Source organism: Pseudorasbora parva, chromosome 11, assembly GCF_024679245.1.
Source record: "Pseudorasbora parva isolate DD20220531a chromosome 11, ASM2467924v1, whole genome shotgun sequence".
Classification (NCBI taxonomy): Eukaryota; Metazoa; Chordata; class Actinopteri; order Cypriniformes; family Gobionidae; genus Pseudorasbora; species Pseudorasbora parva.
The window spans coordinates 20,115,398-20,141,316 of NC_090182.1; the positions used below are offsets into that span (position 1 = coordinate 20,115,398).

At 39.3% G+C, this 25,919-nt stretch overlaps 2 protein-coding genes and 1 non-coding gene across 3 annotated transcripts in view; 2 read left to right on the forward strand and 1 right to left on the reverse strand.

Moving 5' to 3' along the window:
- Positions 1–375: 375 nt before the first annotated feature.
- Positions 376–15,194, reverse strand: taf7 (TAF7 RNA polymerase II, TATA box binding protein (TBP)-associated factor). The gene is made up of 12 exons (XM_067456539.1): positions 15,155–15,194; positions 14,834–14,910; positions 7,691–7,769; positions 7,389–7,522; positions 4,531–4,654; positions 4,364–4,422; positions 3,842–3,914; positions 3,365–3,475; positions 3,091–3,285; positions 2,037–2,149; positions 1,447–1,506; positions 376–700 (listed from the first exon to the last, which is right to left on the reverse strand). The coding sequence occupies exons 1-12, from the start codon at positions 15,171–15,173 to the stop codon at positions 656–658; spliced, it is 1,089 nt and encodes a 362-aa protein (XP_067312640.1). The 5' UTR covers positions 15,174–15,194; the 3' UTR covers positions 376–655.
- Positions 15,195–15,852: 658 nt separating this feature from the next.
- Positions 15,853–15,924, forward strand: trnae-uuc (transfer RNA glutamic acid (anticodon UUC)). Its single transcript has one exon. It is a non-coding gene; the product is annotated as a tRNA-Glu (tRNA).
- Positions 15,925–16,927: 1,003 nt separating this feature from the next.
- Positions 16,928–25,919, forward strand: part of elf1 (E74-like ETS transcription factor 1) — a 50,230-nt gene continuing 41,238 nt past the window's right edge. Inside the window, exon 1 of the mRNA XM_067457361.1 lies at positions 16,928–17,277. The gene's annotated coding sequence lies outside the window, so the exon portion shown is untranslated. The remainder of the gene's footprint in view (positions 17,278–25,919) is intronic.

The window sequence follows — 25,919 nt, forward strand, 5'->3', positions numbered from 1 at the left end:
CCTGCAGCCCAATGCTGCCTGGCTGCTTTCTGACAGATGGCTGGATTACCAGGTTGAGGATAGCCACTTTAATCTGCCTTGGCTAATCCTCCAACCCCCCTGAATCTTCAGTATAATCCCCTGTGAGAAGTGAAGGGATGGATGACCAGAGAGCGGAACTCAGAGTACGGAGACAGTCAAGATCATTCTAGAAGGCAATAGGAGTTGAATAATCCCAGGAGTTTGCTAGTATAATTCAGTGGGAGGTGAGAACTACTGCAGACAGAATGATCTGGAAGTCTCTAGTACGATTTTCCAGTTTGTTGACCTCTGTGATGAGAGCATTTTACAAATTAGCATTTATTGAGCGGAAGAGACTTGCCAAGAAAACTAAAATTTATTTCAAATATGAATTTATTTGAAATACTGCAGTTAAATAAAAAGGGTAAACCCTTTTGTATCCACATGGAAAAAAAGTACAAATACACAATCTTATTTGAGAAATTAAAGAACCTTCTGTGATGAGGCATCAGTCGAATATACTAGCAATTATTTTCGACTCTTACAACACAAATGGGATGTTTCAATTTACACAATAGATTAAAAATCGGTTGTGTGTTCAGCCGTCGCCTCTGGTCAGGGTCTTTGTATTGCAGTATCTTGGTAATTGTGAGCATCACTTCTCGATCAGCGAGTCCAGCTGCTCTTGAAGGGAGGCCAGCTGTTGGAACAGAAAAGCAGTGATGGATGGATAGCAGTAGGGGTATAATTGAAGGCTAAATGCAATATGTTAAACAACACCTCCAACGTTGTTACTTTTTCCGTCAGGCCAAAAATTACACTCACTAAGCTCTTCAATGGGAATATGTTGAAGTCACTGATTGTGCATGCTACATGCATTATGGGTATCATCACAAATTAGATTTCAGTTTAGTTGCTCTAGATTCTATTTGATAAGATATAAATCATTTGAGAATAGTTTAATGTCAATTTTGCATACAAAAAAGCGATTCTCTCTGAGCTATTGCTGAAAATGACACATGGAAAAAATATACATTTAAAAAAACAGTCCCAAACTATGAAGTTAGATGGGTATACGTGATATTCAAGTCTTTTTTTAAATGATTTATTAAAAGGCCAGACTCACATAGAGTTATGTGTTTATGAATATGACTACATTAGTTGCACTGCTTGTTACTGATTCACTAAAAAAAGTTAATTTTGATAAAAATCTAATTGATAAAACCAGTGGATATGAACCATTTGTTTGTAAATTGGACTTAAGTGGTTGCACTGTATTTTTTCAACTCACTAAAAATAACTGGATATTTTTTTTGTGAATCACTAAGCACTGGTCAAAATTGTAAAAAAATCCATACTGAGAACGTTGAAATCTCAATTATTTGAACGAATATAAATCACCCATTTCAAATGGACGTAGGCTTTTGGGTTTTTATGCAAACTCACCTGTTCCATCTCTTGTTCCTCTTGATGAATCATACCATTCAAATGACCTTGGAAGCGATCCTGTATGGGGAGGGAGTGAGAGAGAGAAAGAAAGAGAGGCTTTATCTAGCTGACAGTACGCTGTTTTGATGCTAGCCGTTTGAGAATGTCTTAACTGTTTGTACACAGATATATTTGATTTGTGGTCCTGTGAATGGAGCTCAGACATGCATGACCTTTCCCTGTCCGCTGTGACTGTAATGAGCGTGGACAAATGTAGCCTGCTTAGTGCACGCAGTCCAAAGGAAGTGACACTGTCGAACCACACGTTTGACCCCGTTTCACAGTGTCTAAATCCTCCAAATGGAGCAGTTGCCAGAGCAAGGAATTCTATTCTGTTTTTGCGAGTTATGTAAAAGCAGCTAAAGGCAGAAATGTAATATTTATGCCTTAAAATGATGGCAAAAAACTTGCCTTCTTTGGATTTATTCAAGGTTATTTTAAAGAGCTGTACTGCACAAAACGTGTCACCAAGGCTGTGTGTTTACATGATGTAGCGTGCCAGAGAAAGTGGAACTCTACATTATTTAGTGCAGGTAAACAAAACTCACCCTCAGAGCTTGATTTTCCACCTCCATGATCAATTTCTCCTGTTGCTTCTTGCGGGCACGAGTTTCCTGGAGCTTGGCCTTCAAATTGTTGATCTGCACCTGGTACTCCATTACTATAGACCAAAAAAGAGATTATAAGCCATAGTTAACATGCCATCAGTTTAGTCACAAGCCCTGATGCCATTTTGAGCTCTCTTTTTCCTTTGGGAGCTAGTTAATCATTAAATGCACATGTAATCTAAGGTCCCAATTATCTTCGAATCTTTCACACTCTAACCGCGCAACCCTGCATAAATACTAAACGGCACCTCTTATGTGCTGCACTTTCAGGGACTGGGAATTCAAATAGGCCTTTGAGGTTAATATATAAGAACTGACTGATTATTTATCACATCTCAAATAACCTTCATGAATTTGGACATGCAGTACCTGACTAACATTGTAAAACATATACCATTTATAATATGGCATTAGTGATGCATTTTCAAGGCACAATGTTAATCCCAACCCATTTTTATTCATAGTTTGTTTCTTTTGAGGGCAGTATTTCTTAATTTCCTTTAAGTTGACTCAATTTTAGTAGGGCTAAAATTACATCTAATTTTAGTCAGCTGGAACAGAATTTTTTTTAGTTGACAAGAAATTGCAAAATTAGCCATCCATGAGGTTTGTCCTGTGCTTAACTGAAACAAGCTATCCAACTAAATAAAGTAACTCTATAGCTTTTTTTTTTTTTTTAAGAATAAGTTGCACAGCTCTGAGCAGCATGGCTCATTTTTGCCGGTTAATTGCCAATGTGTGTGGGGTGATGCCAAGGTCAGGCATGTCTGTTACTCACTGGCATGGGTAATGACACCACCAGACAACCGGTACACCCATCTGGCCTAAATACCGCAGCAGGCTCATCATTCAAATGCTAATCTAGGTTGGCTTTTGTTTGTCTGCCGGTCTGCCTGCCTCCGATACTGGATTGTGGTTTTAAATTGGGCTTGAGCTGCTGTCCTGACAATCCACTGTAACTGATCACACAACTTGTGTCCCACCACCATCCTACCGATCTGGTTGTTCCGGTCATTCTCGTCTCTGCCTCCATCGGTCTCGTTCAGTTTCTCGTGGAGCTGCCTGACCATGTCATCTTCAGTGTCCATGATGTTAAGGTCTTCGTCGTCGTGCCGTTCGCCCTCGTCGTCCTCGTCCTCACTGCTGCTGCTGATGTCATTGAAGATCTCGCGTAGCTCATCATGTTGGACTATAGTAGGATTAAAAAAAGAAAGTTAAATAGAGATATATAGCTATAAGGCAGACAGACTTGTGTTCGGATCATTCACCTGAAGAGCCATGACCCTTGTGTCCTGAGGTTCCAGGCGAAGACTCCAGGTTGGACAGTGATAAGCTGTTGTCAGGTTCTTTGGTCTCATCCTCAGCTATTACCTCCCATCCTGACCACAGGGTCAAGGGTCATATCATCAATAATCCCTTTATCTTTTCATCCTGAGTTTTGGCACATGCCTATTTCGCTGTTTGTTATATCACTGGTGCTGCTGAGATCCACAAATTTATTATATGACTCATTCCAACTTTTTCCTATGCTGTGCTTTAACAACTCACATCTTGCATGGTCACTCCGTTTAATTTGCAAGCAAGTCTGCCATCTGGTGGCAAGGCTTAGTATGACATCAATGAAAATAACTTAGTAATGCTCGATCCTACATTAGTTATGACATTAGCATCTAGATTTGTTGTGACGCTGGGTCTGCGGCAACAAAAAGACATGGCAAGTAAACAAAAGCAGAAATGAAGGATACGAACACCGACGGCTTCTGCGTCTGTGCTCAAGAGCCTCTTCACCTCCTTTTCCACATCAGGAGACTCGATGTACTGCAGGATAAATCAAGTTCAAATTCAGCCCTAAGGAACACACTCTCAAAAACTGCATGCACGCATTCAGATGAACACATAGTACTGACAGTAGTGGCTGGCTGCATGCCAGAGAACACATTAGCGATTAAAAAAGGAAGCCAAGTCAATAGCTAGCCGCTACATAGCGGAGATTTATTCAAGAGTCAGAGAGAAGAACCTGCCACTAACTCGCCTGCTGTCACTTCAATCAAATGAACAGCCAGATTGCTTTCCTGCAAACCTTGGTGGCAAATGAAGATGGAATGCTTTATTTATATGCAAATCTTAGTGTTTACCATTAATTAATTTATTCTTTCCTGCAAGAGTAAACATTTTTTCTTGACTACCACTGGTAAAGGATTGCAGAATCATCAAAAAACAACAACAACAGAAGCTGGAAATGCTCGAGGAAAACTAAATGAGGTTACCTTCTTCTTTGCGGTCTTCCTAAACCGCCTCTTCCTTGTGTTCTTCAGAGGAAGGGTAACTGGAATGAGACAGAAGTAATTGGAAATTAATCCTTCTACAACCGATAGGCTGTCTCCTCCACATTCACTTCAAACAAAATTCCAGTACAAGAGTGGGATGCACTTACTGCCGTGGTTCCAAACAAATTTCTTGTCTTTGTCCTTGTCTTTCTTTTTGGTTTTGGAGTCTGTAGTGCCTGTGGGCTCCTCTAGAGGGGGGTACAGGTCTCCATCTAGTGTGCACACCAGCATCTTAAACAGAAAGTCAGAGGAATTAAAGGATTAGTTCACACAAAATGAAAATTCTGTCATTAATTACTTACCCTCATTCCGTTCGACACCCGTAAGACTGCCGTTCATCTTCAGAACACAAATTAAGATATTTGTGTTGAAAATCGATGGCTCAGAAAGGCCACGACATGACATTTTCTCTCTCAAGACCCATAAAGACGTTGTTACAAAGTCCATCTCACTAAAGTGCAAAAAAACTAAACAAAAAAAACCTGATGGCCGATTTCAAAACACGGTTTTGTGAAGTTTCTAAATTTGGGTGTATTAAATCAGCGGTTTAGATCGGTTTAGAGAAGTCATGTTTTCAACAGTTTGACACGCAATCCGAATTATGAATTGATACGCTGATTTATAATGCTTTGAAGCTTCAGGAAGCGGTGTTTTGAAATCAAGCATCACTACAGTCCCTGACAAAAGTCTTGTCGCTTATCTATTTTCTAGAAATACCTGATATTAACCTGACTTTTAATTAATTCATTGGTGTTAGAAATAGCTCATATGAAAAGCTAAAACCCTCCCAAATGATGTTTAATGCACTGAAATAAATAATGTTCACAGAAGAAATATTTATCATTTAATCAAGACGGAAAGGTCAAATTTTGCCAAGACAAAAGTTGTGTCGCCTATACAGAAATTGAACAAATTTACAGCAAATACAAAAATATGTCAGCAAATTAAGTTGTGGTGCTGTGAGATCCAAATTTAATAACTTGTATGACTTCCATGAGCTTGAAGGACTGCATCCATGCGGTTTGGCAAGGATTCATACAATTTATTGATGAAGTCATCAGGAATAGCTAAGAAAGCAGTTTTGCATGCCTCCCAGAGTTCATCAATATTCTTTGGTTTTGTCTTCCATGTGTCCTCTTTCATCCTACCCCACATATGCTCAATGATGTTCATGTCTGGTGACTGGGCTGGCCAATCCTGGAGCATCTTGATCTTCTTCGCCTTGAGGAACTTTGATGTGGAGATGGAAGTATGCGATGGAGCACCGTCCTGCTGCAGAATTGGGCCTCTTTTATGGTTGGGAATATAAGAGGTAGCTAAGATTTCTTGGTATTTTAGACTATTGATGTTGCCTTCCCCCCTGCAGATCTCTCGCACACCCCAATACTGGATATAACCCCAGACCATGATTTTTCCGCCAACAAACTTCACTATTTTCTGGGTGAATCTCGGATCCATTCTGGCTCCAGTAGGTCTTCTGCAATATTTGCGGCGACTGTGGTGTAATTCAACAGAAGATTCATCTGAAAAATCAACCTTCTGCCACTTTTCCAGCGTCCATCCTTTTAGCAGGCTGTGGGCCTTGGCAAATGCCACACGGTTTTTCAATTGTCTTTTGTTTAGTGCTGGCTTCTGGGCACTGATTCGACCATGGAGGTCATTTCGAGACAGAATCCAACAAACTGTTCTGGTTGACACAGGGACTTCAGGTGACCAGGTCTCGTGGAGCTCTGCTGCAGTGGAAAATGGGCTGGCCTTGGATTTTCGAGCTAATAAACGGTCCTTTCGAGCAGTTGTCTTGCGGGGTCTGCCTGACCTGGGCTTGTCAAAAACGTCTCCAGTCTCTTCAAATCTTTTTTTTATCCTCTGTTCTTGACGCTGAGACACATTGAAGGTGTCTGCCACATCAGCAGTGGATCTGGTCTTCAGCCTCTTGATAATCAAAACTTTAGTCTCTGGGTGAATCTTAGGCATGTTTGCAGAGGTCTAATTGCAGTTGATGTGAAGGTCTAGCGTAAATGGGGTTCTTTTTATACACACTTGAGACCTAATTGATCCATTATTAGTCAAAGGTGAAGCTCATATGACAAGGTGACAACACTTATGTCTTTGCAAAAATTGTACTCAATGGGCTTTACCAAGCTGTGAATATTAGAATACTTTTTGAAAGTTTAGTTTTTCACTGAAACATTATCACAAAAGCTGGTGGGATTAAAATGAGCCATTTCTTGTAAAAAAATCTTGATTAGAAATATATTTCAGCGGCACTTTAGGTCAATTTGTACACAAGCGACAAGACTTTTGTCAGGGACTGTATACAAGTCGTTATTTAGTTGTTGTTTTTTTGTGCACAAAAACTATTCTCGTTGCTTCATAAAATGATTGTAGAACCACTGTAGTGATATGGGCTTTGTACCTTTTATGGTTCTTGAGAGAGGAAATGTCATTGTTGCTAATGGATTTTGAGATACTGGATTTCTACAAAAATATCTTCATTTGTCTTCCAAAGATGAACAAAGGTAGCCTAGAAATCTAGACGCACCCTAGCGGCAGCAAATCTAATCTGCCCGCGAGATTCGTCTAGCAACTCTCAATACCCTTCTGACCGGATACGGCGAATGTTTAATCTATCAACAAGCTCTGTTTCACCTTCGTTGCTCTGGTTGGTGTAGCGCTATCCTATCGCGTGCAGAGGGAGTTTGAAAGACAACCGTTTATCCCGCCCCTCGGATTGAGCCCAGTCAATGGTTAATTTCCAGACCAAACATCTTGATGAATGGTGATCAGGCTAGAACAAAGGTCTTACGGGTCTGGAACAGCATGTGGGGGAGTAATTAATGACAGAACTTTCATTTTTGGGTGAACTAACCCTTTAATGGAGAATCGGCCTTGTAGATGTGCTGGAGCTCATTAGGAGACTGCAAAGGGGACATTCAAGAAAGTTTTATGAATAAAGAGCTCTTACCTGACAGATATCAGCAGTCTTATAGAGGGTCTTTTTGTCAACCGTTTTTAATGACTCCAGAATGCAGGGTAAATCCACCAATTTACATGCTAAAGGAACACGATCCACGCGTACAATCCCATGGCGACCATCAGCTAGGAATATATATAACAAATTACTTGAGCAATATTTCTGTCAGTACAATAATTGTACACAAGTGATTTAATTTAATAAATCAGGATGTGTAAATTAGAGGCATTTAAAAAAAATTGAAAAGTAAAAGAAAATGTATTTCTTTGTTAAATTTTGACGACAGTGCTTACCGTGCAACTCTATAGTAAGTCTGTCTTTCATGTTCATGCTGCTAGACTGGGCGATCCGTCTGACTGTAGAGGCATACTCCTAAAAAAAAACAAAGCATCATGCCATTGAATAAAACAATTCCTATATTAACACATTTAAATAAATGTAGATGAAATTAATAATGTTAAAGCTGCAGTCCGTAACTTTTTGTAACTTGTCCGTAACTCTAGTGGTTAATTAACAGAACTGCATGCATCTTGCGGAAGAACATTGCAGCCGGAGCTACTTCTCTCTATTTATGTCTATGGCGGATCATGCAGGGACTGTGCTCCTCCGCAGCGGTACCTACCAGTCTGGCCTGAAATAGTCCCAATATAAATACTTATTATAAGTGTACCATAATGATTCAGGGTAAGACAAAAACACGGTTTGGAAAATGGATTCATGTGTACATTCACATTATAAAAAAATTTAAAATCTTGAACACAAAAAAAAGTTACGGACAGCAGCTTTAAATACTTATTTTGTTGCATTAATTTTGAACAGGTATGTTCAAAAGTTTGAGGTCACTAAGATTTTTAAAGGGGGGGGTGAAATGCTGTTTCATGCATACTGATCTTTTTACACTGTTAAAGACTTGGAATCCCATACTAAACATGGACAAAGTTTCAAAAGTTAAGGTGGACGTTTGATGGGAGTATTTCTTTGTCAAAAATACTACTTCCGGTTAGTCATAAGTTTCGACAAGTTTTTTTCGATCACGTCCACTTGACGTTAATAGGTCGGAATTTCCTTGTATGGGCCGTACGAGCAATTCTACCGGAAGAGCGTGAGAGAGAGAGGGAGAGTGAGAGTGCGAAAGCAACAGGCTACGCCCATCAAAGCGCTGGCTCGTAGGCTGCGCTGCACAGGTGATGTGACTGCAAGAAATTAACAATGTCACCAAAAAAGTGCGTTTTTGGTTGCCAGACCAAGACAGCCCTGTACAGATTGCCAAAAAACTCTGCGTTAAGGCAACAGTGGATGGAATTTGCTTTTCCGGATCAGCAACTGAGTTGCGCAAAGGTTTATGTCTGTTCACTGCATTTTGGTGCAAACTGTTTCATAAACAAGGCCCAGTTCGACGCCGGATTTTCCGATCGCCTAATGCTGAAGGATGGAGCAGTCCCAACGATAAAGGTCCCAACGTTAGAACCGCAGGCGGTGAGTAAGACTGCTTCAAATGTCTGTGTTTTTGCCTATGCCCATCAAGTAGCCCAAACATGATCACTTAACGTTATAGTTAATTGATCAATGGAGCATGCGATGTGTAGTGCGTGTACATTTGTTTAGCTGGCCACTATATGTGTAACTTTATGTTTGTGTATTGTAAAAGCACTCCAAACAACAATACACAAAGAGTGGGGAAAAATGATATACTAAATAAGCGCGCTTCTTCATTCAAATGCGCTACTATTCCGTGTCTTTCTATGTAAACACTAGCCTGCCGTGCAAAACCAGTCCGCTTACTACAATTGTCTACACAAACCATGCGTAAACACACACACACACATGCACAACTGCACTTCCCACATGTACACCTTCAAAGAAAAAAAATACGACGATATAATTCAAGTATAAATATGTAAATAACAAGCCGCGCTAAGCATATTATATAGTTAGTGTATAACTTGTACCACATAGAGACGTCCTGCTCTAGTCGTTTTTGCTGCTGCTCCTGTTCAACTTCAGCCTCTGGGTCTGATTCCGGATCATAGATGTATGGCTGTATCTGATTAAAATCCATTTTTTTTATTTTGAATAAAGTTTTTTCCCGCTGTTAGGGATGACACAGCTTTACGACGCACTCAACACAATAACAGCGGCACGCACTCGTCATCCGCTCACACGATACGCCCCCACCCGCTCTGCTTTTTTCGGAAAGACTCGGAACAGCGCGTCTTTCTTATATAATTATTAAAAAAATAAAGACTTTTCGGAGATATGCAGGATACTCTATAGGTACTCAAGATTGACATGACACTGACTGAAAGTGAGTGTTTCACCCCCCCTTTAATGTTTTCGAAAGAAGTCTCTTATGCTCACCAAAGATGGCTTTTTTTAATTACAGTGAAAATAGTAATACTGTAAGATTACAATAAATGTTTTTCTATTTTAATATATTTTAAATGTAATTTAGCTGAATTGTCTGCAGCCAGTTACTCTAATCTTGTCATTACCATTAACGCTGAAAACATATTTGTGGAAAACGCAATAAACTTTTGCCCAAGATTCTTAATAGAAACTTTATACAAAGCATTTACTTGAAATAGATTATTGTTTTTGTGACACTACAAAAGTACTAACTGTCCCTTCTAATCAATCAATTAATTTATTGCAGAATAAATGCATATTAAAAAAAAAATCTGATGTTGTGTTTATAAACTATTGACAATAATTTTCAAGCCCCTGGCCAAATCAGAAGAGATCAGCAAACATTACTTTAACAATTAACAAGCTAACATTATTAATCAAATATGTGCAAGTAAACTGGATCCGGATTTCATGGGATGACCTCATTCAACTACAAATTCATATACTATTCATTAACACAGCGAAAAGATGAGAGTTACCTCTTCTCAGTTACAATGTCTTATTGTCTGACTGCAAGTGAAGGATCCCACAGTGAAAAAATGAAGGGAGCAGCCTTCATATTTAAATTCAAATAATGTACATGATTACATTCAATGAAGTAGGAGTCCTATTTTAAGATGTATCTACTGTAATCTCTCTCATCAGAAGACTATTTATCAGGAACATTTTACGTCTTTGTCCTGTGTCGGCCACCGTAGCTTCTCTATGTGCTTTGAAGGAGAGGGCTGAGTGGTGGACGGTAGCAATTTGCAACCTCACCCAATATTATCTGTGCCTGCAATCCATAGTTTTCAGTCAAGTGACTGTCGCAGAGCCTTGGAGGGCAAAACCGCCATAGGACTCCATTGAATTGCAGCACAAACCTGTCAAATTTCCATCTTAAAACAAAAATATGTGAACAAGATACATATATTGGGCACTATACAGCACCTGCTGCAGTACATCCTCCTGGACTTAACTGCAGCTTTCGATACAGTGGACCATAACATCCTCCTTCACCGTTTACATTCCAGCATTGGTCTCTCTGACTCGGTCCACAAGTGGTTTTCTTCTTATCTCACTGGGAGAACTGAATATGTTGCGTTAGGAGAAGCTACATCCCTGTCACACAATGTCACCTGCGGTGTCCCTCAAGGCTCTGTGCTCGGACCCACCCTGTTCATACTCTACATGCTCCCTCTTGGCCGTCTCATCAACCGGCATGGGATTTCTTTTCACTGCTATGCTGATGACACTCAACTTTACTTTAGGACAAGTTCATCTCCCTCTGCTGACCTCACACCATCCACTTTGATCACTTGCCTGGATGAGATAAAGGCGTGGATGAAGCTAAACTTTCTGCAGCTAAACAGCTCCAAAACTGAAGCTATCCTAGTCGGCACTCCACTTCAGGTCCAGAAGTCCGTTATCACCAGCATTGCTCTCTCTGATCAGGTCATTCCTCTTTCCACTTCAGTCACAAATCTGGGGGTCAGAATGGAATCACAGCTTACTTTTGAAGCGCACATCAAACACCTGTGTAAGACCTCCTTCTTCCACCTCAGAAACATTGCCAAACTTCGTCCCATTCTATCACTGGCTGATGCGGAGAAGCTTGTCCATGCCTTTATCTCCTCCAGGCTGGACTACTGCAATGCGCTCCTTATTGGCATCCCTAGCAAAAATCTCCAGAGGCTGCAGTGTATTCAGAACAGCGCTGCTAGGATCCTCATGAGGGTGCGCAAATACGACCATATCACCCCCATTCTAAAATCACTCCACTGGCTTCCTGTGTCGTTTAGGATCGAGTACAAGATCTCTCTCCTTACCCACCAGTGCATCCATGGTGATGCTCCCTCCTATCTCAAGGAACTCCTCACCACACAAACAGCCACTCGTAACCTCCGCTCTGTTTCGCTGTATCGCCTCAAAACTCCCACAGCCAATCTCCGTACTATGGGGGATCGGGCATTCTGCTCTTCAGCCCCCAGTCTGTGGAATGCTCTCCCTGACCACCTGCGGACTCCACAGACTATAGATACTTTTAAGCGTGGTCTTAAAACCCACCTTTTTAGCAGAGCTTTTAATTGACTTTTAATTGACTTGCTACTTGTTTAATTTATTTTATTTTATTTTTCGGTTTTATTTATTTATTGTTGTTGATTGTTTTGTTTGTTTTTTAAATTCTGTAGCACTTTGAGATTTTGTTTAATATAAAGTGCATTATAAATAAAATGTATTATTATTATTATTATTATTTCAATCACTTAAAACAGTTTCTAAAACACTTAACGTGAAAAACCCTACAGGGTGAGTTGCACCAACAAGGATTCAGTTAAGCAAAGTTTAACGCTAATCTAGGATTTGCTGATATGGGTTTTATTTTAAATCAAGTTGTTAAACCACTTTTGAATTACGCAGTAAAACCGTTTATAGAGCTGATCAAGCAGACGTAGGGTGAACTGACGGCTTCTTTTAAAACATTAAAGTGCCGTAATGTACTAAAGCAGTGATATTAAAAGATCAAATTCAGTTTACACCTTTTTGATGATGCATACTATATAAAGGTGAGTAGATGAAACCCGGAATATGAACGCAACGTTTTCTTTATAATGGGTTTTCATAGGCATAACACCTAGCACCTAATACTGACTACAAACCTGGTAAAAATGACTGGAGGAGTTGGGCAATGGAGGAGAGTTGTGTTGCCCTCCAGGGGGGCGTCGTCTTAAAGGGTTAGTTCACCCAAAAATTAAATTGATGTCATTAATGACTTGTTAAATTGATGTCATTAATGACTTGTTAAATTGATGTCATTAATGTCAAATTAAATTTATGCATTGATATCATTAATGACTTGACGGAACGCAGTTTAAGATATTTTATATTTTAGTCCCAGAGCATATGCAGTCTATGCACACTTTACTGTCAATGTCCAGAAAGGTAATAAAAACATCATCAAAGTAGTCCATATGTGACATCAGTTGGTTGATTAGAATCTCTTCAAAAATGCATTTTGGTCCAAAAATAACAAAAACTACGACTTTATTCAGCATTGTTTTCTCTTCTGTGTTCCTCAAATAAAGATTCAAACGGTCATGAATCAGTGAATCGATCAATGATTCGGGTCGCCAATGTCACGTGATTTCAGCAGTTTGGATCGCGTGCCAAATTGCTAAAATCATGTGACATTGGCGATCCGAATCATTTATTGATTATCATTGATTATCATGTGCAGACATAGACTGCATATGCTTAGGGACTAAAATATAAAATATCTTAAACTGCGTTCCGAATATGAACGGAGGTCTTATGGGTGTGGAACGACATTAGGGTGAGTCATTAAAGGTGCGCTATGCAACTTTCCGTCCACTGGAGGGCGCCTATTCTAAACAAAGGCATATTTTGATGACGAAAAGTGTGAGGACATGTATTTTGGGACATGTGGTCTTCACCTCACAGCCGGTGGAAAATAGGACTCGGGTGGTTATTAACGTTATTGTAGTGTAAAGCAGAGCAGGACCGAGTGTTGTGAGGCTGAGCACGGCCACTGGAGCGATTGTTATACAAACACACGGCTCGTGAGTACTGGGACTTTTATTATGAAGGGACGGGACACAGTCGCCGGGCGCACGCACTTCTGCTTTTTCCGGTCAGGTAAAGCAGCTATTTTTATCAAATCAGATACATTTAAGAGGCCAAGGGCTTCGGCCATCCGTCTGCTCTCTTCCCTGAACTGAAATGAAGTAGTGGGTTGTACTTTCCACACGATTGACATCAGGTTCAGGTACGCCCACAAGCCGTGCGAGTTATTCGTGTATTGCCAAGGGGGTAATCTAGCGCTCGGAAAGCGTTCCACCCCTAGGGGCTGCCATTGCTAACCAAGCCATCACCTGCTGTTAGCATCCCATTGACTCCCATTCATTTTTGAGTCACTTTGACAGTGAATAACTTTACATCTGAGACGTTTAAAGACTCCATTTGTCCATTGTTTATTTCTAAAGAAACACAACAATGTATAAAAGGCTCCATTACCTTGTATCTTACACTATCGCCCCGCAGAAGCTGTTTTTGTAAAAATAGGCTAACGATTGCGTCATAACCAACGCGACCCTGTCGCACAGTTGAGAAATTACCGTATAGACCTGAGGAGACGCTCGCAGGCAATCTTTTACTGTCTATGAGACAGTCGGGGGGACGTGGAGACATAAAGTCTGATAAAGTCAAGGGGGAAGAATGGGGAGAAGCCCATAGTGAGCCAAAAGCAACGGGAGAAAATATTTAAACAACGTGATTCAGCTTTCGCTTTCCACATCTACTAGAAAACTCACAGCTGTCAGACAGGAGGCTCACGTCACATCTACGTCGTCAAGCTCAGTCTGAGCCTGCGCAGTTCGCTCAGCCATCAGGAAGTGAGTGCCCCTAGGTTGACTTCATTCTTTCGCCGTTGACGTCAATGGGAACGCTCGGTCCAATTTTTTTTACTGTCTATGTGTATTGCAGGTTAGCTGGTGGTTATGTTGCCCGCATGGCCGAAACTGGTATTACGACACTTGTTGGGCCGTGGCTAGTAATGCTACTGCTAATTAAGGTTGATAGCTCTGCAGAAATATAACTTGACATTTTTTTAATGACATCATCGCCCTTATTTCTTCTCATTCTTTTCATGCGTGTAGGTTATTTTTTTGGATATTTTTACCTCAATTTTTACACATGGCACCTTTAATGACATAAATTTCATTTATGGGTGAACTAACCCTTTAAGCGTGTGACGACACGTGAAAACTATGAATACCGGAGGCTGCACTTTGCCGCTAAAATTTACACAGTGCAACTTTAACAAATGGAAGCTTATTGTTAAGTGTTACCAATGAACTGCTACTTAATAACATGATGTTACTGGCCTTATAGGTGAGTTACTTATAAATTCATAATTATGACATATATTGTGAATAATTATTCAAATGTATTTTTATGGAAGTGTGTACATTACTGATTTTAAATATTGGCTTTCACTAATATAGGTAGGGGAAATGCAGAAACAAACTGACCTGAGGAAGCCGAAGGACAAACTGACTCTCCAGCTCATGAGGAGCATCTTCTTTGCTTTTTGATCCCACCTTTCCCACTGAAACAGAGACAGGTTTTCAAATAATACATACTGTCTCATATTTATTAAGAGAGGATAGGAGGATAATTATCAACTATATTAATTTGACCTTTTTTAAACTCAAAAATACATAAATGCCGGTTCCGTGGCATCTAAAAGGTTAGAAGTCTATGTTCTAAGGTACTTATCATAGTAATACCATGGTACTTTTGTTTTAGAAGGGAGAGAAAGAGTGAATTCACGAATGTATGCATGTTAGTACCTTTAGTTTTTGAAGTCATCTTTGCTTCTTAATTCTGCGCAGAAATGGAAAATAAGACAATGTTTTAAAACTGACAAGGGAGTATGCAAATACAAAAAGTGTGCAGAGTACAACATGTACGACAAGCTTTTGAAAAGAACACAAAATCTTTTTACGGAATAACACTTTCATACAGGTGCGATAAATGGTAAAAGTATAATAAAATAACAGCGTGTTAATAAAAAATACTCACCGAAACCACCGACAAGCTAACAGGCTAACGTTTCATATACCGGCTATCTCATATGTAACAGTATCAGATAAGATAACTGTTAAATAAATATTTGTTTCTTTAAAATATACAAAGCCAAAAATTATTGCACAAGTAAAGTTATCGTGAAGTATAACACGGATTTTGTAAGAGAGAGGCTAAAATGGTACAAATGAAAATTGCTGCCTCGGTGAACAGTCTCGCGGAAGCTCAGAATAACTTAAGTCTGCACTGCAGTGCCACCTGCTGTCCATTTTAGAGAAGCAGATACACATTGAAAACCCTTATACTAACATGGGCGCTTACACAATTTCTAGAAAATGTGGCGACTTGGTATTTTCTTTGTGAACACTTCTAGTATCATTAAAATAAAGTTATGGTACAAAACAGAGAAATACTTAGGCATTTCACATAAATCAATATGTAAAAAACACCGAATTACATACCGTCCCATATGGTCTAGCGGTTAGGATTCCTGGTTTTCACCCAGGCGGCCCGGGTTCGACTCCCGGTATGGGAAGCACAGTTTTTTTGCTTATAATGTGCAATTTACGAAGCAGTTCTGCAAAATAATAATAAAAACAAAACAACACAACAACGATAAATCTGCTAACTGTTAGCAGGCGTAAAATAATGGGTTAATGTAATAGATATTATAAATATTACGTGTGTGTAAAATCTCAAAGATATTCAGGAACAGAATGGTTAAGAGAGAGAGAGAGAGAGAGAGAGAGAGAGAGAGAGAGAGAGAGAGAGAGAGAGAGAGAGAGAGAGAGAGAGAGAGAGAGAGATGGATGGTATTCAGTAGTTCTACTTTAATTGTTTTTTCTTTATTAAGTCAGTGCTAGTAAAATATGGGAAATATGTAGGTTAGTTTGTATCTTTGGAAACGGTAAAAAATTAATGGGAGTTTACTGTCAATTCCAGAGAGGTGTAACCGAATGTTTTTTTTCCTTGGAAAATCTGAGAACAATATCAAATGAAGTATAAATAAGTAAATCCCCTGACCACAAACAACACTATTACGCTTGAATTCCCCAAACAGGCTATTCCGATAATAGGCGGGGCAGAGTGTCTTAAGGGGCCATCTGCATTTGTTGACATCAGAAATTAACGCGCGGTGTTTTTAAGGGACTGTTTCAGTTTATCCAATATAACAAATTAACGCTCACTCACCTGCGGGATACTATTCAGCCAGCCAACCAACATAGTATGATTGCCTAATAACAAAGACGATATTTTTACTGCCATTATTACTTTAACCCAAATTATTTGATATATTCGATATATGTGCATGTCACTCTGGATTAAACTGTTTAAATCTAAGACGCTGTTAAAATGTTAACCGTTGAAACAACTGGAGGTGTCTCTGATTCTGTCTATGCGGTTCTATAAAAATGTGCAAAACTAAACACTTGCTCACACAAACAAATCTTTTGATTGGTCGACAAGGTGCCGACGTCACCCGTCCATTTGCAACCCTGAAAGACGCGTCACTTCACTGATTACATGGGAGCGATTTCGTTTGACGCGTCGCTCGCTTGCAGTGTAAATGCCGAACGCTGGACCAATTGCTTTCGAGGGAAAATGTGAGCGCAAGGAATTCCCCACGCAGTGAAAACAGTGTAACCTTATGTTAGGCAAAATAAGGCGACGGAGCTCGCCCAGAGCTTAAAAGCAATGCGCTTTTAGAAGAGTCTGTCTTTGCCAAAGAGGAGAAACTTCTATTTAACAGGACTGCGTTGGAGAGGAGGATTCGGATGATGACAGATTTCTCAGGAATGGTTTCACTGAAATGATCGCAGTGTGTCTATCACTACTCAACCTTGAAACCATGCTTGGAACATGTAAATTATGGCACATTAAGATGAAGGTAAGTGTTTTAAAAGTTTGTTCCAACTTGTCCATGTGATTGCAAAAGCCTTTACATAAGATATTATAGTTGTTAAAAGTTATTTCTCGGTGCGTTTCAGATGTCTTTTAGAGGTTCTTCTTATTTTAAAAGTGATACATGTATTTAAATGTAGCCTATTTAGATTCCCCTTTAACCAATGTTGTCATCATTCTGATCTTAGACCACTCTGATCTGAATGGCCCCCAGCATAGCTTGACCCGCTGCTCTGTTGTGCCCCTGTCCCATAACCGTGCACTGAGTTGTTCCAGCATGATTGCAGGCATGTGACCATAATGACTGGTTCAATGTGAGAATCTCTTGTCTCAGGCTGACATTGCTGGTCAAGACACAGAAAGAGCTTCACATGAGTGTGAACAATCAGTTTCCCAGTCCTCCGTGCTTGGGCTTGTGGTGCATCAGTGTTTTCATCCAGACCAGCACGCATTTGTGGATGTTTATATTACACTGGTTTGCCTTTGTGTCATTATCACTACTTTAATTGAAATTTTAATCTGAAATTAGCCAAGTGCACAAATGCCAGAGAATGATTAAAATGCTCTTGATGTGTGGTAAAAATAGTTACATCAGCTTATGCAAATCATATTCTAGCAGATTGTCCATTGAGTTGTCACATTTTTTCTTTGCTTTGTATTTGATGTTTGGTTAATTTATTTATTAAGACAACTTAGCTTCTTACAATACGTAGCAATTAATGTGTAATTTCATATTATAGTATCAAATCCATCTGCTGACAGATGAGAGTCCCACACTAAATTGCGGCAAAGTAGCCTTTCCATAATTTGTTTTCTCTGTTTGTGGCTTGATGTCTCACCCATTGTCTATCTGCTGTCTAAATGTTTGCCAGATGTTTAAATTTTTTGGGATACAAAGCTCCCCTGTGAGACATGCATTTTGAAGTATCTCTTTGGCTGTAGAATTCTCAGCATTCTGGCCTTTGGGAGGTGCTGGGGTCAGGCAGTGATTGTGTTCTGCTTTGGGAGTTTGTGGTATTAGTCAGCTGGGTTGATCCAGAAATGCTATCAGCTGGTTCTGATACCCCTTCCCATTACAGCCCCCTCCCCAGCCCTCACACACCCTAGAGGCCTTTAGCTGGGAATTCCAGTCTTCTGAAACTAATTATCCTCAATGAGAGGTTCTAAATATACCCCATAGTTGGGGCTGTCTTGACTCTTTTCCTTTAGAAACAGTCCTTGGTACTCCCCATTTTCTCCTTATGACTTTGTGTCTCAGAACTCATGCCCAATGATCCTATTGTGAGATCCAGAAGGCACAAAGGGGCATTCAGATGCTCTTACTGCTTCTTATAGCAGATGAGACACGTGGCTGAGATCTCCCAGGATGACAGTGTACGTGGGAAGCCTGTGTAGGGTAGGGAATATCCCCAGTGCTTGAATATGTGGCCATGATGGTAACTCTCATCTACCTTGGCTGGGGAAGGGGGAGCCAAGTCAAGGAAAGTTATAAAGGGCAGACTGACCTAACTCGCTCCACTCTGCTCCGACTTTGTGTCTTGGCCTGATGGTATATAGAAAATCACATGAGATATGACTTAATGGGCTGGCTATTGATTTGTCTCCACATTCGAAGACATCAGTCTTTATAAACCCGACATCCAGGAACTGCATCACCAGGGCATCATCAGCTGAGAGCTTGACTGCAACATGAGCCGCCTTTGCAGACAGACTACAAGCATCAGCAAGGATATCTAGAGTGTGCTAGGACAATGTGCATAATATGACACCTTATTTAACTTGACCCAACTTATAGCATGCACAAAAAATTATTGACTAATTGTCAGTGTAATTTCTCAAAATGTTTACATTAATCCTTTAGTTCTAGAACACTGACAAGAACAAAATAAATGTTATGTCTCTGTGGGTGAGACAACGTACAGTCCATAGGCTTCCACAAGGTGGTGGTGTTCATATATTGAGCTCAACAATAAGCTTGCTAACATCAACAGTTGGCAAGCAATAACAGAAAATGAAAAAAAATTATTTCTGATATTAAAATCATTAGTTAAAATGTGTTGAAAACAGACAAAGCAAATTGTGAAATTGTTAATGTTAATGAAATTATTACATTATATTCATGTAATGAATATATATTCAAGAAAAAAATACTGCAAAAAAAGTTAGTAAACATTATTTATATATATTAGTTGAAAAATATAAATGAAAGTATACACGCATACAAATACATTGCTAAAAATAAATTCCACATAACATATAAAATAGACACAAATCAGGATTTCTTTATTAGTCATTAGTTTCACTGTTTGTAATATTACAAACAGATATGAATAACCAACATGATCTCATGGTGATGCGTATCAAGTGTAAAATCTCGTGGAATGGATACGCCAAAATTAGTTTTGATGTGCAAATGCTACGCAGTTTTTCGTTTGCATATGATATGCATTTTATGGCGTGCATAAGAGGAGAATATGGGTGGTGAGGTGGGGGGTTTGTATGTATAATACCCCATAATGTGCGTATCATATGCATGCAAAAAAACACGTACCATATGCACGCCAAAACGGAGACGGGTGATCTTTTCTTTTGTCAGAATAAGACATCAATTCACCTTAGTTTGGAGCTTGATGCATTTCCTTAGGCTACCATTATAGCACAAGTGTGTAATTTAGAAAGAAATATTGTCCGCTGTTTTCTTTTACAGTAGATTAATAGAAATATATATCTAGGTTAGTGTAAAGTCATGGTACTGTAACCTTGCTGTACAGATAGCAGTAGCCAAATATGCGAGTGTCTCATTAAGCATAGAAATACAAGGCCGACTGCCTTTGTTTTGACTAATGAGAGACAAACAGGAACGCTTGTGTATTTTTTAGCCGACTTTATTGCTGATGGCTGATGTCGGTAACAGCTGGAAGATTTGCTCTCCAATGACAGTTTATTACATTGTCATTGACTGAATTTTTAATATAGAGACAGCATTGTAAAATGGCAGTTATCTTTGTTATATTCTTCATTTATGTTTTCAGGTCCCAAAACCTCCTGTATAGTCTGTCATTAATGTTAAAGTAGCACTAGGTAACTTTTGCTCTCGGGGTCCCCCAGTTGGGAAAAAATATTGTCCTCTACTACTGTCGTAACCTCTGTCATCCTACATCAGGGGATGCGCGTGTGCATTTGTTGACATGACAACCATGATAGCCCAACTAGTGATGAGCAGGCCGTCTCATAACTTGCGCCCCCCGTATGTCTATTTAATGGTCGCGGGTGCGGAGCATGTTGTAAAAATATATACAGTGGTACGGGGTGGGCCAAATAACTTCATAAAAGCAGGACCTGCGGGTTGGAAACTATCACTAACAGTTACCCTGAACACTGTTCACACTGCGTCGCGTGTGAAATGTCTTCATCCCAGGTACAGTGCCATATGTTTCAGCATGTCATATGAATATAATTTCATGGGTTTTATTTTTTTCAAATGCCAAATGATCGCGATGCTCATGTTTACAAGCCAGTGTCATTTTAGTAGCCTAGTCTATCTATTGGTTAGCGTTTTACAGAATCTATGATACTTCAATTCAATGTTTGAGTGGTAGGTAATAACCATAGCAAGCATGACAGCCAATTTAGCATTGGTCGGACACGCCTCCTTCAGCTAACGCCACCGAGCAAACGCTGGCCCAATGTTGATCCTCGTCCTGCCTTTAATCCCATCACTTTTTCGTTTCCTCGTATTGCTTTTTTCCAACAAAACCTTTGCTTTCTTATTTTTCTCTGCTGCTTCGGACATGACTATAACATCCGACAAACAAACAATTTGTGAAACAACGGAAGTGAAATTTTGTAGTTCTTTTTGTTCTCGGGTTAATACCCGAAACTCGAAGTTTAAAAGTACGATTAAAAACGATTGAGACCCCATCAGGCTATGGCAGACGTGTCATTCAACCTATTGTAAGTCGATGTATCATCACAAGAGTCTTAAAAATATATTATGAAGGTTGAAAAGTTACCTAGTGCTGCTTTAATCAAAGAATAAACGACAAAGAGAAAAGCACTCACTGCTCTTGAAATTGCTCAAGAAATTATAAACTTTCTGTATATTTTCCTGTTAGACCTGAAAATCTTAAAGCACAGTTTGCATGGTTAAATGATCAAAAACAATGAAAACAATAACTTGTTTTAGCAGGGCAGGTAAAAATCTGAATATCCGCACCAGTAGAAACCTTAAAGCACTGGGGTAAGTGCTCTCTGGTAACCGTTGTTGGTATTTCAAATCACCAAAACAAACACGCCCCTAGCCCCAAAAGGGTCTCGCCCCTATTTTGATAGCGACCCCCCACACAACATACATAAACCCAGAGGCATCAATGGTTATGGCAGAATCTCTGTGTATCTAATCCAGGTCGAATATTCAATGAAAAAGTCATCCCTTCTATCACAAAAACACAAACCGTTCTCATGAACAACTGGACAGTACACGAGCAAGACAGTCCAACTAACGAACATGTTACAATTATGACAAGATTAGAGTTACAGCAATCATAAAAACACACACAAACCGTTCTCATGAACAACTGGATAGTACACAAGCACACAGTCCAGCTAACGACATATTACAATTATGACAAGATTAGAATCATAGCGATCACAAAATCACAAACTGTTCTCATGAACAACTCCATAGAACACGAGCCGACAGTCCAACTAACGACATATTACAATTATGACGAGATAGTGATCAAACTGTTCTCATGAACAACTCCATAGAACACAAGCACGACAGTCCAGCTAACGACATATTACAATTATGACTGGATAAGGGTTATATAGATCATGAAAAGAATAAGCAAACATATATTAGGAGTATAGTATCTTACTTGTCGGAGACATTGTGTGAGCTGATGCTTGAAGCACACAGTGAGGAGATTTAGATGCTCCATACGGTGTGGAAATGAACGGGTCTTTATCATCGCTGAAGTGAGCCACAATACGATCGCAAATGGACTAACAAGTGAACATGACACACGAGCATAGTCAAGCAGCATATATCAGGCTAGTTCTCCGCTAATGTCCGTCATGTGTGACTCGTGTGTTTTGAATAATGACGTGCACAGAGCGAGAGCGAGCGCTCTTCTCACCATCAATAGTAGACACGCCCCTTACCTGCTGATTGGCTACAAGTTTGTTATTCCACTCGGCCCGAGTCCTTTTTCTAAAACGGTTTTGAAATAAGACTTACCCCACCTTTAAGGTTGAGCCCTGATATATTAAAGGCACAGCTATGGCATTTATAACAATGAAAAGTTGTTATATCTTTTTAATGATATTAAATGGTAAAAAGATGGCTTTCAAATATACTGTAATGTTGAATAGCTAAAATTGAGAAGAAAAATAAAAAGAATCCTGGTACTGGTAAGTGATACTGGCCTTCACTCAGTGCTTAGTAAAAAGATGCCATTATATACAAAAATATATTAAGACCTTTAATGTTAGGTGCAATTCATCTCAATTAATTAGTTGTCAATGAATTGGTTATTTTTTCAATTGATTGACAACACTAATTATAATATTTAAACAATTTTAAAAAAAATTAAAAGTCACTGTGGGAAAGAAGTGAGGTATAGGTCAGATGTAAATGTTCTTAAGTGTGCTTGAGATTTAGATGGTTCATTAAAGTGGCAGATGTGACTAATTTTTCCAGCTGATTTACAGTTGAGAGTTAAAAGTGTCTAATGTGTAAAGTATCACGGCACATTAAATGGGCATCTGTTAGTACAGTTCATCATCGGAAACGTGACTCAGTCCAGTAAAAGGTTCATTCAGCAACCTAGACGGGGAAAGAATAAAGCAATCAATGTAAAAACATTTTAAAAAATACTGTACCTATTTAATTATTTATTTTGATTATTTTTCAAAAGGCAATTTCAGAACACGTGGTGTTTCATCCCTCAGGCTTGGATTTAAATTATTTAAATAGATCGAGACATTAGGTATTCATCTAGCGTAATGCTTTCCAGTGTCTGGTCCTCAGAGAGAAAACATACCATTTGACCATTTAAGCTCTAAAACAGACCCCACAACCATCATTAGCGGCTCAGCTTCTTTTCACTATAATGTGCGTAAGGCACTTGCTCTTTTATGGTCTGAGATAAATGACAAGATAGACTGATAAAGGATTCGTTTATTTTAAAGGATGACAAGTGTCTCTGTGTTTTTAGATAGTTTTTTTTCCCGCCCTCTCTGCTCTGGTCAATACTTTCTTTCCAGATATGTGTGATTTGAACTGTGTGGAATGTTGGCCTTGCTCTTTGTGTAATGTTTAATTGGTTGAGGTTTTGTGAGGATTGCATAATGCCTGACAAGGGGTAGTAACTTTCTTGTGCAGACCAAATAATATTCCCTCATATCACAAAGATAAAATGCAGAAGACATTGATGCCATAGTTTATTTTATATTATATTATATTGCATTATCAAATTTATATATATTTATATATATATATATAAAAACACAGTATATTTTCATTTCACATACCTGATTGTAGTCATCTTGTTAACTATATCCAGCACCAAATTACATTTTAAAGACAGTTCAAAAAATATATATATATTTTTTCTGTAGTACATAATTTTATTTATTTATTTATTTTAATAATATTGCCTGCAGCCATAGCTTTCAAATGTAATTTACAGATCTGCAAAAATGCCACTTGAATGCCAGTAAATGATAACAGAATTTTATTTTATTTTTTGAATTTTCAAATTGATCTTACTGTTCAGAATTAGAAATGTTACCTAACCAGCAGTTAGAAATTTGCTAAATTACATTGATAACAAATCTTGAGCCTGTGGAGCTGAAGGTTAATATATAAAACTTGTAAAGTCTAATTTGCTGAAGGCTTTTTTTTCTTCTTCAGTGGGAGTATCTTTATTTACCTGTTAGTGTCATGGACACTTTATCACTTCCATGGAAGGAATGACTCAGCACCTTAGTGCATTGACGGAATTTCCTTTGAAACTCCCCCATCTTACTTCACATCCACTCATTTTTTTCTGAAGTCCGGAATGTTGGATCTGTTCATAATCCCACATTTCTTGTCATTCTTAGCTGACAGGATTCCTCAAGGTTGACCAGATACAATCTTTTGGTTCACAGTCGTATTTACAAAGGCTGGTACCTTGGAATCCTGTGGACTGTGGTGTGGCATTCAATTAACCTTTACTCTGTCAGTGTATTGAAGCACGCAATGAACTGATTTCTTGTCACCAATGACATGTTTGTGGTGAAAACTGCTAATTTCCCACAAAACCTTGTTTTTCATGCACACGTTTATATTTCTTACAAGACCCATTTCAGCATCTTCCTCATGGAATGACTTCATGTTCCTTCTGTCTGGATTTAATTAGAATGCTCCACTGCCCTTTTCTCTTGCCCCTTGTTCCTTTGAGGTCTGCTCTTAACCAAGATGGTATGGAGGGAGGTATTTTCTTTGTGCACAAAGCCTCTTGAAGCAGTCACCACCTGACCTCAGTTTCTCACAAACAACACCGCCAGCCCTGAAAAGTGCTTTGTCTTTGTCGATTATCTCAAGGCTATGCTGCCTATTTTTGGACCTGTCCACTTATGCCACTGTTTTACATCTCACAGTGATGTAAGTAATACACTGTAAACCCAAATATGTTGGGCTCATCAAATAAGTTGAGGTCAAGCCTGCCGCACTCGTGTTGAAAACTGAGTGCGGCACGTCTCGATCACCCGGTCGATGGCGCGTCCGCGCGTCTCGATCACCCTTAAGTGGTTGGTCCCAGTATAACTCATAACACCTCGCCCCTCGCCCCTCCATGTATTCTAATTGACACAAGACAAACTAAATCAAATTACACTTCAAACAAGAACTGCAAGCAGTTGTACGGGGCCAAGCCCCAGAAGGGGCTTTCGCCGAATGCAGAGCCACCTTTATAAGGTTGTCCCCCACGGGACTCGAACCCATAACCTCTGGGCGTGGTGTCCGTTGCTCATCTTGTTGCGCCACCGGCCAGGCTTGTATTCAAACACCTGCTGAAGTTCCATTGTTCTAATGAGAGTCGACTCAAAATGAAGATTTTTTTTCAAAGAAATGCACAGCATTTAATATTTAAAAAGTTCTGTTTAGTTCAATCTCAGAATGACTCAGCATCTGAAACAGAAGGATAGTTTGCAAATAACCATTTAGAATGCTAAGCTAACTAGCATAAAGACACGAACACAGGCAAGGTCAACTTCAGAGACGGATTTCTCAGAAACGGTAGCGAATATCAAAAATCCGTTCAGTCATTGCTGTGCGGCTCGGTCCGAAGATCGTCTGAGCCAAATTTGGACAAAATTGGACAAAATTTGTAGGAGGAGTAGCGAAAAAACTGTTTTTCACTTGTTTAAATATGGCGGACAGTAACATGTTTGGAAAATGACAAATGATATATCTTCGGAATCTGCATAAGCCAGGGAACAAAATGACATAAATTATATCAAATTTGGACAAAGTGTTCAAAAGTTATAAACGTTTTAGCATAAATTCCTATATCTCTGGAACGCTAGGTGGCGCTGTTCTGAAACTTCTCAGGTACGTTCGGGACATGCTGACGGTCA

What these genes read in the sequence shown, in the direction of transcription:
- taf7 (XM_067456539.1), bottom strand. An exon ending in ACTTACTATAGAGTTGCACG is followed by an intron (nt 7,523 to 7,690) that starts GTAAGCACTGTC and finishes ATATATTCCTAG; the next exon opens with CTGATGGTCGCCATGGGATT. An exon ending in CGCAGAAGCCGTCGGTGTTC is followed by an intron (nt 3,476 to 3,841) that starts GTATCCTTCATT and finishes CCCTGTGGTCAG; the next exon opens with GATGGGAGGTAATAGCTGAG.